The sequence below is a fragment of the Leucopleurus acutus genome (genome assembly GCF_964270905.1).
Source record: "Leucopleurus acutus genome assembly, chromosome: 19".
NCBI lineage: Eukaryota > Metazoa > Chordata > Mammalia > Artiodactyla > Delphinidae > Leucopleurus > Leucopleurus acutus.
Genome location: NC_139161.1, coordinates 52964646 through 52977171, shown reverse-complemented (window position 1 = coordinate 52977171; position 12526 = coordinate 52964646). Strand labels below are relative to the sequence as shown.

General features: G+C 60.7%; 1 protein-coding gene across 1 annotated transcript in view; it reads left to right on the top strand.

Moving 5' to 3' along the window:
* Window positions 1–10396, top strand: part of PIK3R5 (phosphoinositide-3-kinase regulatory subunit 5) — a 72129-nt gene extending 61733 nt beyond the window's left edge. The window contains exons 7-19 of the mRNA XM_082861801.1: window positions 2512–2686; window positions 3278–3431; window positions 4073–4156; window positions 4434–5127; window positions 5247–5409; window positions 5719–5844; window positions 6366–6494; window positions 6652–6745; window positions 6928–7004; window positions 9289–9382; window positions 9496–9578; window positions 10025–10137; window positions 10242–10396. Coding sequence (XP_082717927.1) covers window positions 2512–2686; window positions 3278–3431; window positions 4073–4156; window positions 4434–5127; window positions 5247–5409; window positions 5719–5844; window positions 6366–6494; window positions 6652–6745; window positions 6928–7004; window positions 9289–9382; window positions 9496–9578; window positions 10025–10137; window positions 10242–10389 — 2134 coding nt within the window. The 3' untranslated portion in view covers window positions 10390–10396. The remainder of the gene's footprint in view (window positions 1–2511; window positions 2687–3277; window positions 3432–4072; window positions 4157–4433; window positions 5128–5246; window positions 5410–5718; window positions 5845–6365; window positions 6495–6651; window positions 6746–6927; window positions 7005–9288; window positions 9383–9495; window positions 9579–10024; window positions 10138–10241) is intronic.
* Window positions 10397–12526: the final 2130 nt, after the last annotated feature.

Genomic DNA, 12526 nt, shown 5'->3' with positions numbered 1-12526 from the left:
GCCTGCGCTCCGCAACGGGAGAGGCCACAACAGTGAGAGGCCCACATAACGCAAAAAAAAAAAAAAAAAAAAAAAAACCCACCTGCCTTGATTGTGCCAGGTGCTGAGCGAACATACATTACCTTACTTTACCCCCAATTTTCAGATGAGGAAACTGAAGGTCAGAGAGGCCAAGTAACTTCCCCAAGGACACTCAGATAGTAAGTGTCTGAGTCAGGATTTGAGCCTTAGACTTCCTCAAACGCCAAGGCTCTTTCCATAATGTCTTTCTGCCTGTTAGTAAAACAGCGTTTTTCCAAACTTTTTTGACTGGGACCGACAATAAAAAATGCATTTTATATGGAAGCCTGGTGTGTACACACACACACACACACACACGCACGCACGCACACACGCACGCACGTGCGCACACACACACGCACACACACACACACACGCACACACACCCACACCCACACACGCACACACACACACACGCACACAGAGCTGAGACAAGCTTTAGGAAATGAAAGTCACCTTCTCCCGAGGATGAGCTCTGATCTCTTCTAGTCCATTTCACTTAAAAGGCTGTTCTGGTTGTGAATCCCTGAAGTGATTTAGTTACCCACTCTTGGGTCCCCGCCTGTTGGAAAAGCATTAGAGAGGAAGCCTCCACTCCAAGGACCCTCCGGCAAGCCTCCCAGCACGTGGGTGCCTGAAGACCCCAGCCTCCACCAGCTCAGAAGTTCCAGTCACCCCACCCCCCCATCCTCAGTCTGAGGGTTTCACAGCACATTCACTGAGCAAACGTCGGTTGAATTCCTTCTCGGTAAAAACAAACAGAAAAGCTAGTGGTAGATTTTGAGAGAGACAGAAAGGGCATAAAAAATGTCTTGTAAATGTTGGCTTAGTAAGGAAGCAGGACCCTGCCAGAGGGCTGAGGCAGGTGAACGGTGGAGTCTCGCCAACGCCCTTCTAGGTACTTCCTGAGCCCCGGGCACTGTTGCAGGCATCACTCCATCATACAGGCCTTTTGTTAACCCTGTGAGAAAGGTAGTTTTTAGATCAGGAAACTGAGGCACTGACAGGTTCGTAGAAAGAGCTACCAGCAGAGAGTCGGTCTCACTTTGGTTTTCTGTAGGTTGGGAACAGGCGTGCAGAGGAGGTGCGAGTGGTGAGGGCCCGGGTGCGGCTGGCCTGGTCCTGTATACAGTGGAGCTCAATGCATGTCCATGAGGGGATGATCCAGCAGTCGGTGAATGAGGAGGGCTCAGTGAGGGACCGTTTACTTGAGCCCGATCCCTTTTTCTTACAAATAGAGAAATCAAAATGAGATCCTTCCTAAACCCTGGGAACTCTGACAGAGCCTGGTCCCATTCCTGAACCCTGGCCACAGGGCCGGCTCTGGGACCTCTGTCCACAGACACTGGCAGGAAGGCCACCTGCCTGGTGCTTCTTGGCACTGGGTTTAAACACAGCACAGATTTGTGAGAGAACGAGAGCAAGTGTGAGCAGTTCATACTAAAAGCCTTTACAGGTATAATACCGCGATGGCTGGAATACCTTCGAGAAAATGCAGTGATGGGGGTTGGCCGGGGTGAAATGCGAACAGACGTACGTTAACTGTTAACTGAGTGATGGATCCTCAGGGTTCACGATTCTCTTAACATTTGTGTATGTTTGAAATTTTCTGTGATGAAGACATTTAAACACTGGGATCAAGAGGGAGCCCAGGGTCCAGGGGAAGAGGAGGCGGGGGCGGGGCGTGGCTGGGTGCACACTCCCTCCCCCAGCCCGATGCTGGCCTGCATGAGGGCTTTGGCAAGTTAGAAAGGGCATCCCCTGTAAGCAGAGGAATCAGATGCGGCCCTGGCTTCGCTCTCCTTCCTCCTGGCAGATGCCACCCCACACCCCGACCCTTGGCTTGAGGAGCAGGGCTCGGGCTGAAATTTCAGGCCACACCACACGACGGCATGTGGCTGTCCCGCTGTCCCCTCCCAAAATGACCGCCTGACTTCCAGTCAGCTCACCTAAAATACAATCCTTTTCTGCGTCATCTCGCATCTGTTCAAATATCCTGTAGGAAAAATGTTTTATGTAAAAATTAAGGTAGAATTTATTTGTGAAAATTGGGTTCAGTTTTTTAAGATTTTTTTGATGTGGACCATTTTTAAAGTCTTTATTGAATTTGTTACAGTATTGCTTCTGTGTTTTTTTTTGGGCGGGGGACGGGTTTTGGCCCCAAGGCATGTGGGATCTTAGCTCCCTGACCAGGGATCGAACCCTCACCCCCTGCACTGGGAGGAGAAGTCTTAACCACTGGACCTCCGGGAAGTCCCAAGTTCAATTTTTAAAAGGTCTTTGAAGACCCCAGCTGAAAACTACTCAAAAGTAGATCATAAGCTTTTCCCTTGGCACTGGGACCCCTGAGCCCCCAGCCTCTCTCCTGGCCTCCGGGCCCACGTGGGCTCTGTGGCTGCCCTTCCCCGCCCCCGCGCCCAGTACCCATGGCCGGTCCTCCGTGTCCCCCAGCACCGTACTGTTGCTGAACCCGGTGGAGGTACAGGCCGAGTTCCTCACCGTGGCCGACAAGCTGAGCACGCCTGGGCACTCCCCGCACAGCGCCTACACCACCCTGCTCCTGCACGCCTTCCAGGCCACCTTTGGGGCCCACTGCGACCTCCCGGGTCTGCACTGCCAGCTGCAGGTATGTGTCTGGGACCCCGGGCTCAGCACCGCCCCCTCCCGGCAGAGCACCTCTCTGCAAAGGCAGGGTCCCCTCTCTGGTCCCTCTCCGCGGCCCGGGTCCATTGGCCTCCCTCGCCCCGAGTGACATGGCGGGGAAGTCGCTGGAGGGCTGGCCTCATTGATTGAGAGGTTTCTATTGTGCTGGGTCCTAACCCAGGTGGGTGGCACCCTAGACAGTGGGGCTGGACACAGCCTCCGAATCCAGCGTGGGCTGGGTGGTACAGGACTGAGCTTTAGGCTGAAGCTGGAAGCCCTGGGGTCTAGTCCGAGCTCTGTGACAGGTCAGCTGTGTGGCCCTGGGCAGCGCCCTCCCCTCTCTGGGCCACAGCGGTGAGCTCTGAAGTCCCTCCCAACTCTGCAGGGCTCTGGCTCTGGGCCTTTCTTTCTGACCACTTCTGGAGAATAGGGACTGAGTGAGAGGCCTGGCTCCCTGCTCCGCCGTGGGTGGTGGCAGGCGATGAGGCTGGGGACGGACTGGTCACCGGGAGCTCGAGAAGTCGGGCGGCCGAGCCGTGGTTCGGGAGCAACCCTGCCTCCCCCTGGGTTTCAGTCCAAGACCCTGGCAGAGCTCGAGGACATCTTCACGGAGACGGCCGAAGCACAGGAACTGGCATCTGGCATCGGGGACGCAGCGGAGGCCCGGCAGTGGCTCAGGACCAAGCTGCAGGCGGTGGGGGAGAAAGCCGGCTTCCCTGGGGCCTTAGGTGAGGCTCTGGGGGGTGAGACCCATTTCCCCTGTGGCCCTGGTAGCCCCCCAGGTGAGCAGCCCCGGTCGGCCTGGTGCTTCTGTTTCACATCATCATTCAGGGACCCAGGTTCTCTGACACCTCCTGGCTCCAGCATCCCCGAGGGTGCAGTTCCCATCTGCAGGGTTAGGGTTGGGCTGCCAAGATCGCCACTGGGGCGGCCTGGGGGAGGAGGGAAAGAGTGCTGATCAAGGGCAAGGGGCTTCGTTTTCACAATGAAGACAGCGTACCCCTTTGAGCCACCTCAGTCACATGGCCCACCTTGCCCCGGCGGGTCTGGGAAACGTCTACTGTAGAAGAAGGGATGCCTGATGAGACGGCGCCATGGTCCTGTTCGAACCAGAGGCGCAGAGGCTGAGACTGGGCCACATTCGTGCAGCTCACGAAAGGGCGTCTGCCTGCTGGGCTCGAGAGAAGCCCTCTGGCCGCGGGCCAGGCATCCCAGCTTCCAACTCAGCCTCGGCCCACCCGGCTGTGTGTCCTGTACCGGTCCTCTCCCAACTCTGGCCTCTCCTCCAAGACGGGGGGGTCTGGGCTGGCCCATCTCAAGGCCTCTACCCAGCCCTCACCTCCTGCCCCTCCCTCCCTCGTTCCTGCAGACACTGCACAACCTGGCAAGCTCCGTACCATCCCCATCCCTGTCGCCAGGTGCTACACCTACAGCTGGAGCCAGGACAGCTTCGGTAAGCAGCCCGCTGGGGCCCTCGTGGTGCCCACCCCCCAGACTGCCCGGGCTCTCTTCCTCTGCAGCTGCCCCTCACCCCACCCCCCTGCCAGCCCTCCCACCTGAGCAGGCTCTGAGCAGAGCAGGGGGCAGGGCACTGGGCTGCCCTCTGCCCTCCCTCTGCCCTCTGCTCCCCAAGTTCATTCTGTCTCAGCCTGTCACCCCGCCCAAGGGTGTGCAAGAGGGGTTCCAAGGGCTCGGACACCCAGACGGCGTCTCCCCTTGCTTGCCTGCAGACATCCTGCAGGAGATCCTGCTCAAGGAACAGGAGCTGCTCCAACCAGGAATCCTGGGGGACGAGGAGGACGTGGAGACCGAGGGGCATCGTGCCGAGAGGGACTCGCTGCTCTCCACCAGCTCGGCAGCCTTGCACGACTCCACCCTGTCCCTTGCCTCGTCCCAGGCCTCGGGACCCAGCCTCTCCCACCAGCTGCTGAGCTCCTTCGTCTCGGGCCTCTCTGACGGCGTGGACAGCGGCTACGTGGAGGACAGCCAGGACGGCTCGTTCGAGTGGCCCAAGAGGCCTGGCAGCCAGGAGCGCCGGGCCCACCGCAGGCCCGGGCAGTTCAACAGGATCTATAAACTCTTCAAGAGCACCAGCCAGCTGGTGCTGCGCAGGGACTCCCGGACCCCGGAGGGCGGCCCGGACAGCGCCCCGCCCCTGCGGCGGGCCGGCAGCCTCTGCAGCCCCTGCAGCCCCCTGGCTGGCCCGGCGCAGCCCCCGTCCCGGGCCCAGCGTTCCCGCTCCCTGCCCCAGCACAAGCTCGGCTCCCAGCTGCCCGGCTGGGCCCTGGCCCCCGCCTCCCGTCACCAGCGCCGCTGCCCCTTCCTGAGCGGGGACGAGGACCCCGGGGCCTCCACGCTGCGAGTCGTGGTCTTCGGCTCCGATCGGATCTCGGGGAAGGTGGCCCGGGCGTACAGCAAGCTGCGGTGAGAGCCGAGACGGGGCATCGGTCTGCCCTGGGCAGCAGGGGCGGCGTGCCAGCAGGCGGCATCTGGGCTCCCAGAGGGACCAAGGGCCTCCCTTCTCACCATCTTCCTCCCGGCAGGCGGCTGGAGAGCAACCGTCCGCTCCTCACGCGGTTCTTCAAGCTTCAGTTCTTCTACGTGCCCGTGAAGCGCAGCTGCGGGCCCAGCGCCAGCGCCAGCCCAGCCCCTCGGAACCAGACGCCGCCGCTCCCCACAGACTCCCCGAGGCACCCCGGCCCTGCGGTAGGTCCCTGGCCCTGGGCCCAGCAGGGCGGCAAAGCGAGGAGATGTAAGCAGGCCCCAGTCACCGGAAGGGGGTGTGTAGGGGCTGCCGCCTCCTGCCTGGGCCTCCGTCCCAGGCGTGGTCCCTGCCCTGCACTTGGCCCGACGGTGGGCGGGGGCACGTTTTGCTGTGTGACATGGACTGAGAGTTGTCAGACCTCTCCAAGGGCGCAGAGAAGCTCAGGGTGGGGCTGCAGGTGCCACCCAGGGCCCCGAAGCTAGGGTGGCAGGCGTCCGGGTGGCCGGGAATGACTCTCGCCCCCGCCCCAGGAGCTGGGTGCAGCCCCCTGGGAGGAAAGCACCAATGACATCTCGCACTACCTCGGCATGCTCGACCCCTGGTATGAGCGCAACGTGCTGGGCCTCATGCACCTGCCCCCTGAAGTCCTGTGCCAGGTAAGCGGCCGCTTCCCTGGGTGCAGGTGGAGGGCCCTGTCTGTGTTAACCCAGCCTCCCTTTGAAGGCCCTAGTTTGGGGGATCCAGCTTGCGGCCCCACTGGAGGACCAGGGCTCACGTGGGACCGAGCAAGGAGGGTGGGTGGGAGCAGGGCTGAGCTGAACCCAGGGCTCGGGGGGCCCAGGGAGGGGTCACCACACCGAGAGGGAGGGGCCCTAGAGGGTCCAGTTGCCTTAGGCTTCAGCCCCCTTCCTCAACTCCCAGCTTTTGTCTAGCTCGGCCGGAGCCTCCCTGGAGGCCCATGGGCCAGTGAGGGAGGGGCGGAGGCCAGGCTGTGGGTCCTCCCTTGACCATTCTGTTTCCTGCTCCCGTCTCACCGTGCCCCTCCCTGGCCCTGTCTGCCTCGGGATCTCTCCTCTGTGTGTCTGCACGTCTGTCTCTCTTCCTCTCATCCTCGCTTTCTCTCTCCGTCTCTGTCCACCTGTCCCTCGGGCTCGGGCTCGGCCCTCCCAACCCACAGCAGTCCCTGAAGGCTGAGTCCCGGCCCCTGGAGGGCTCTCCTGCCCAGCTGCCCATCCTGGCGGACATGCTGCTCTATTACTGCCGCTTCGCTGCCCGGCCGGTGCTGCTGCAGGTCTATCAGACCGAGGTAAGGCCTGCCCTGCCGCCTGGCCCCACCTCTTCCCCCAGACTAGCTGCAGGGCTGCTCCCACACCCGGGCAGCCAGCAGCCCTGTGCTGGAGCAGCCTGTGCCGGGGGCCCCTCCTGGAGGTCCACGCTGACGCCCACGCTCCTGCCCTCTCCAGCTGACCTTCATCACCGGGGAGAAGACGACAGAGATCTTCATCCACTCCCTGGAGCTGGGTCACTCTGCTGCCACACGCGCCATCAAGGCTTCGGGTGGGCTGAGCCCCAGTGGAGGCGGAGCTGGGGGCTGACACAGCGGAGAGGGCGCCCTGGGGAGGAGGGGTCCCAGGGCAGTGGGGCAGGAGGGACAAGAAGCGGGCAGGGAGGCAGAGCCCAGGGTCTGTGAAGGGCACTGGAATCAGAAGGAGCAGAGGGTCTGTCTGTGTGTGGCACAGGTCCTGGCAGCAAGCGGCTGGGCATCGATGGTGACCGGGAGGCCATCCCTCTAACACTACAGATTATTTACAGCAAGGTGAGACTGATGCTGGCCCCGCCCCTCCGGGATCTGCTCCCCATGCCGCCTCCCCAGAGCCAGCCCCCTGTGTTCCCCAGGTGGTCTTTAAGCTGGAAGGCTCTCCTGGATGCTGAGAGAAGGCGGAAGGAGAGGCGGTGGACCTTCCTCTCCCGCTCTGCCTCCAAAGCTGCCCCCGCCCCGGGGTTCTCCCCGCTGCTGAACGTGCTCAGCCCTTCTGTGAAGCGCTGGGGCCTGGCCTCAGGGCTGGGGGTGAGAATGGGGCAGAGTGAGGGACAGGGCAGGGACTGCTGTGCCTGGTGGAGGGAGCTGGGGGCGTAGCCCATGAGCACACCCCGGCTCTGGGCCACGACAGGCCCCCCTCCCGGACGGACAGCCTCCTACCTTCTTCCCTGCCTCCCTCCCTCCCTCAGCAATTTGAAAGATATTTATTGAGCACCTACTCATGTCAGGTTCTGTGCGGGGCCAGGCCCTCCCTCTTAACTTCTCTCGAGGAGGGAGACAGACAATAAACGAGGAAACAAAAAGTGCCCAAGGTAATATTAAAGAGTGGCAAGTGATGACAAGGCAACAAAAGGGCTGGTGGGATAGAGACAATAGGATTCTTTCCACGTAGTGGACGAGGAGGTGGGCAGGGACACTGACACTCGCTGGGTGCTGTGTTCCGGGTGTTTGTTAAACACCCACTGTGTCCCGGGTGTTGTTCATGGCACAGGAGCGTTCACGAGAGTGAGCGAAGCTCTTACAGTCTGGAGGGGTTAGATGATGCCACAACATGTATAATTACAACTGTGACGAACAGATGAAGGAGAGGTAAAGGGTTCTGTGAGAACCCTTAAGGGGATTGTTCAACCCAGTGAGCAAAGTTAGACAAGGTTCCTTAAGGAGGGCCATCGAGTCAATGTTGGAAAGAAAACCAGGAGTTAGTTAAGTGGGAAAAGAAGAGAGACGTGCCCTCCAGGTAGAGGTGATAGCATGTGCAAAGGCCCTGTGGTGAGGGAGAACATGAACATCACAGGGCACGTTGTAGGAGGACCAGAGGGGCTGGAGCAGAGACAGTGTGGGGGGAAAGGATGATGAGGTGAAGCTAAAGAAATGGGCAGGGCTGGAATGCCAAGGGCCTTGGTTCAATGAGAGGAGTTTTGTCCTCGTCCTAAGAGCAATGGGTATCCTGTGAAGGGCTTTCAGTTTGGGGTGTGGCAGGATCAGATTTGAGGTTTGGAAGCCCCCTGTGGTGGCTCTGTGGGGAATATCGGAGTGGACCCCAGTGGGTGTGGGAAAGCCAAGTCAGAGGCTCCCGTGGTTGTCCAGGCGAGAGACATGGGCAGCCTGCACTAGGGAGGAAAGGAATGGGGGTTATATGTGACTCACATGAGCAGCAGGGCTTAGGGGTGGATCAGAAAAGGAGAGGCTCCAACTCCTGGATTTCAGCCTTCTGCGACTGACAGGACCATTTTCTCAGAAGAAGCCCAGCTCCAGTGGGGGAGTGGGTGTGGGGCATAGTGGGTTCGAGAGGGAAGGAGAGACCAGAACAGGCAGTGGGAGGGTGGGCCTGAGCTCAGAGGTGAAATGTGGAGATGGGTGTGTAGGTGGTCATGGAGAAAGGGCCACGGGTGAGGCCCCCTCAAGGAGAAAGTAGGAATAACAGAGCGGAGGCCCCAGGAGAAGCTCCTGACACCTGCGTCCTGTGATGGGGGCAGAGGAGGGTGATGGCGCAAAGCAGAGGCCCCAGCCAGGCTGGCGGTGGGGAAGCCAGGAGCGTGCCGCCCGGACGCCCAGGAGAGGGGAGGAGTGAACGGGATGCATTCTCCTGTAAGGCCAGGCGAGCGGAGGACTGAGGGTGCTTGTGGGTTTGGCAACGTGGAGGTCCCTGATTTGAGAGACATTCAGACAAAGACCCAAAGAGGGGGCTCCGGCCCAGCTCTGCCTGGGACCCCCTGCCCGTGAGCCTGTCTCTCCCTCACTCGGGGTTCAGAAGATCCTCAGACCACCCCTCGAGACGTTCTCAGCACTCGCACCCTACGACCCCGTCGCCAGGCTGACCTGTGGACCAAGCCAGTGACCTGATGCTCCTCCCTGGAGCCAGTGAGGTCTATATAGGGGTCAAGGGGCTCTTGGTGAAGGAGCCGGCAGGCCCGGGTGAATGAGAGCGAGCTTCCTGGGTGTGCTGGCTGCAGGCGGCGCCCTGTCGCTGGCTGGCCTGGAGCCGCTTCTTCAAAGAGAAGGCAGGAGGCACGGGGGGCGGGCATGCCGCTGAGAGGGTCTGGCTTTGCTGCCTCCCCAGGGGGCCATCAGTGGACGCAGTCGCTGGAGTAACATGCAGAAGGTCTGCACCTCCGTCAACCTCAGCAAGGCCTGCCGGCAGCAGGAGGACCTGGGTGAGGGGGCAGGGGGGAGGGGGAGGGGAGGGGAGGGGGACAGGAAGGGGGAGGGGAGGAGGGGGAGGGGGGGTGGGTTCCTGAGCCTGGCCTGAGCCACCCTTGCCCTTCAGACTCCAGCACGGAGGCCCTGACGCTAAACCTGACAGAAGTGGTGAAAAGGCAGAACCCTAAATCCAAGAAGGGCTTCAACCAGGTAAGAGCTTTCCTCTCCTTTCTGTCATCCCCTCGGGAGACTTACTGGGCGTGTGCGTGTGCGTGCGTGTGTATGCGGGGGTGTCCAAGGGCTGTGCTGGGGCCTGTGGGTGGGAGGGTGCACGCCTGTGGGGCTCCGTGGTGGCCTCCAGGGCAGCCCCGAGTCCAAGGCGGAGTGGCCTCTGTGTCAGGGAACCCGGGCTGTCACGGTGAGGACAGTGGGGTTTCTCCTCCCAGGACACTTGCTCCTTCCAGACTCAAGAAAGGGCAGAGGCTGGGGAGGAAGCAGGGCCCGATGGAGGGACCAGTCCCCTGCACGCCCAGCGCGCCTGGAACGCTGGCAGCCGAGCTCCTGCCCCACGCCCTGGGCCCCGTCAGGCGGTTCCAGGGGAGGAGGCTGGCAGCTCTGGGGCCGGGGCTCCCGGCTGACCCGGGCCTTCCTTCTAGATTAGCACGTCGCAGGTCAAAGTGGACAAGGTGCAGATAATCGGCTCTAATGGCTGCCCCTTTGCCGTGTGCCTGGACCAGGACGAGAGGAAGATCCTGCAGAGTGTGGTCAGGTAGGAAAGCGGGGGCCCCCCGGCTCTGCTGCAGCACCCACCCAGAGGCCTGGAGGGAGCTGGAGGGGTGGGAGGCCTGCCCTGACACCTGCCCTGCCCCACAGGTGTGAGGTCTCCCCCTGCTACAAGCCGGAGACGAGCAGCCTCTGCCCCCCACCCCAGAGGCCCTCCTACCTGCAGGCGCAGACGGCACCCGACCTCTGCTCCCTGCTCTGTCTGCCCATCATGACTTTCAGTGGAGCTCTGCCCTAGCGGCCCGGCACCGGCCTGGACAGCAAGCCCGGGGGCAGCCTCCTCGGAGCCCCCTCCCTCTTGGAGGGCCTCGTTCCCCGTGGAGAACTGGACGACCCTGTGCTGGGTCAGGGTCCCGCTGTGGGCCCTGCAGCAGGCAGGGGGCAGGGGTTAGGGGGTTGGTGGCACCTCCGGGCTCTGTTTGGGAAAGAAACAGGCATTAGGGGGAGGGGCCTGGGCCTGCAGCCCCTCAGATCCCTCAGGTAGAAAGGAGAAGGATGGGCGGGCCTGGCCTCTAGTGTGGTCTAGGATCCTTTCTAGAAGAAGGATCTGAGGCTCTGGTGCTCTGGGGTGTGGTTTAGGCCTCCTCCCCCAACCCTTGGCCAGGCCCACCCCTTACTTTGTCAGGGACTTGGGGAGCCCTTGGAGTCTGGGATTTCAGTCCCCCTACTCAGGGGTTCAGGTGGTAGAAACGCAGATGCGACTCTTCTGACCTCAGTGCCGTCGCCCCCATCCCACGCCCCTGTCTCTCTCTCACACACACACACACACGCACGCACGCACGCACGCGCGCACACACACACACACACACGCACGCACGCACGCACGCACGCACGCGCGCGCACACACACACACACACACACACACACACCCTTTCTCTCTCTCTGGAGCCTCTTTCTGGATCGAGATCCTTGGGAGACAGGACGAGCTTAGATTCAGGGGCGGCTCAGTTACCTTCTAGCTAAATGACCAGAAGGAAGTGAATTAGCTTCTGCGAGCGTCCCTTTCCTGAGCACTAAGATGGGGGGATATGGGGGGATATAAGACCTCCTTAAAAGGCTGAGACAAAATTGTCTGCAAAGGCCTGGCTCAGCCGCAGGCTCATAGCAGGTCCTCAGTAAAGGTCAGCGGCGTCGCCCCTTCAGCCCTGACTCACCTGTCGGGCGGGGGCTGGGGAGGGGATGCTCTCGCCGCTTTCGCGATGCTCTTCATTCCCTCCTTTCCAATTCACCGATGGGGCAGGACCCAGACCGAGGGGGTAAGGAGCCCTCAGTTCTACCCTCTGAAGGAGGAATTGCCTTCGCCAGGGTGAGAGGAGGGTTGCACACGTGCGTCACCTCCTCGTCTCCCAGGTTGGCCCCTGTGCCCCACTTCCCACCTCACTCCACTGTGTGGGAAATCTTCCAGCCCCAGAGTTCACTGGCACCATCGTGCCTGGGCAAGTTCCCAGAGGAGTAGAGGATGGACAGCTGAGGGGAAGACGGCTGATACAACGTGAGAGCCCAAAGGTTTAACTACGGGGTTGCAGTGGTTTGAGAAGCTGGAAGCTGATGTGGGCCAGGATGGTAGGCGGAGGGCGGGCCCGGGCCCGGGATTTGGGCTCGTAGAGGTGGAGAAATTAGCCACGGAAGAGAGACAGTTGTATTCCTCACAGAACCCCTCCTCCCCGTCCTGCTCCGGCTTCATCTGCTCCAAAGGTCTGGGCTTCCGGGAGCCCGCGAACGCCCAGCCCAGAGTACTCAGGACTTGAGAGAAGTGGACAGAGCGTCTCTGACCACATATGGCCGCCCGTCTGCTGTCAAGGCCATCTGTCCTTGCTTCAGGCGCCAGACAGCGGCTGGCAATATACCTTCAATAGTTTTGGTTGTGTGAGCTGGTTGTCTGACAGCCGTTCAAGAATAGACGAGTGGAATTTAATATTATTGTCAAATAAAACTTGATTCCTCTTGGATTGAATGACTTGCGGTTATTTTCCCGCTAGCTGGCTAGTTCACGTCAATCACTTCACATAGAGTGGAAATAAGATTCTTGGGGGGTTGTTTTTATCTTTTTGTAATTTTCCTCTCTATCAAAAATACACTTGTGCCGAAATTTTCTGCGTAAGCCTCATCATGCTGCCGAGAGGAAGGGAAGTGAGATCCTTGCTGACCCTCTGGACCTGGGGCTGTTATTAGACTTGGCTCACAGGTAGGGAGAGGAAAGGAGGCGAAGGGATGGTGGAGGACACCCGTGACCTGGGAGAAGTAGGGAAGCACCAGGCTTCCAGCACAACCACGTGGGACGGGGGAAGAAGGAACCGTGAGAGACTTCAGCTCTGTATCAGCTAGCTGTTGCAAACAGGAAAGCACACCTAATGCTCGGTGGACTACAGCTGTGA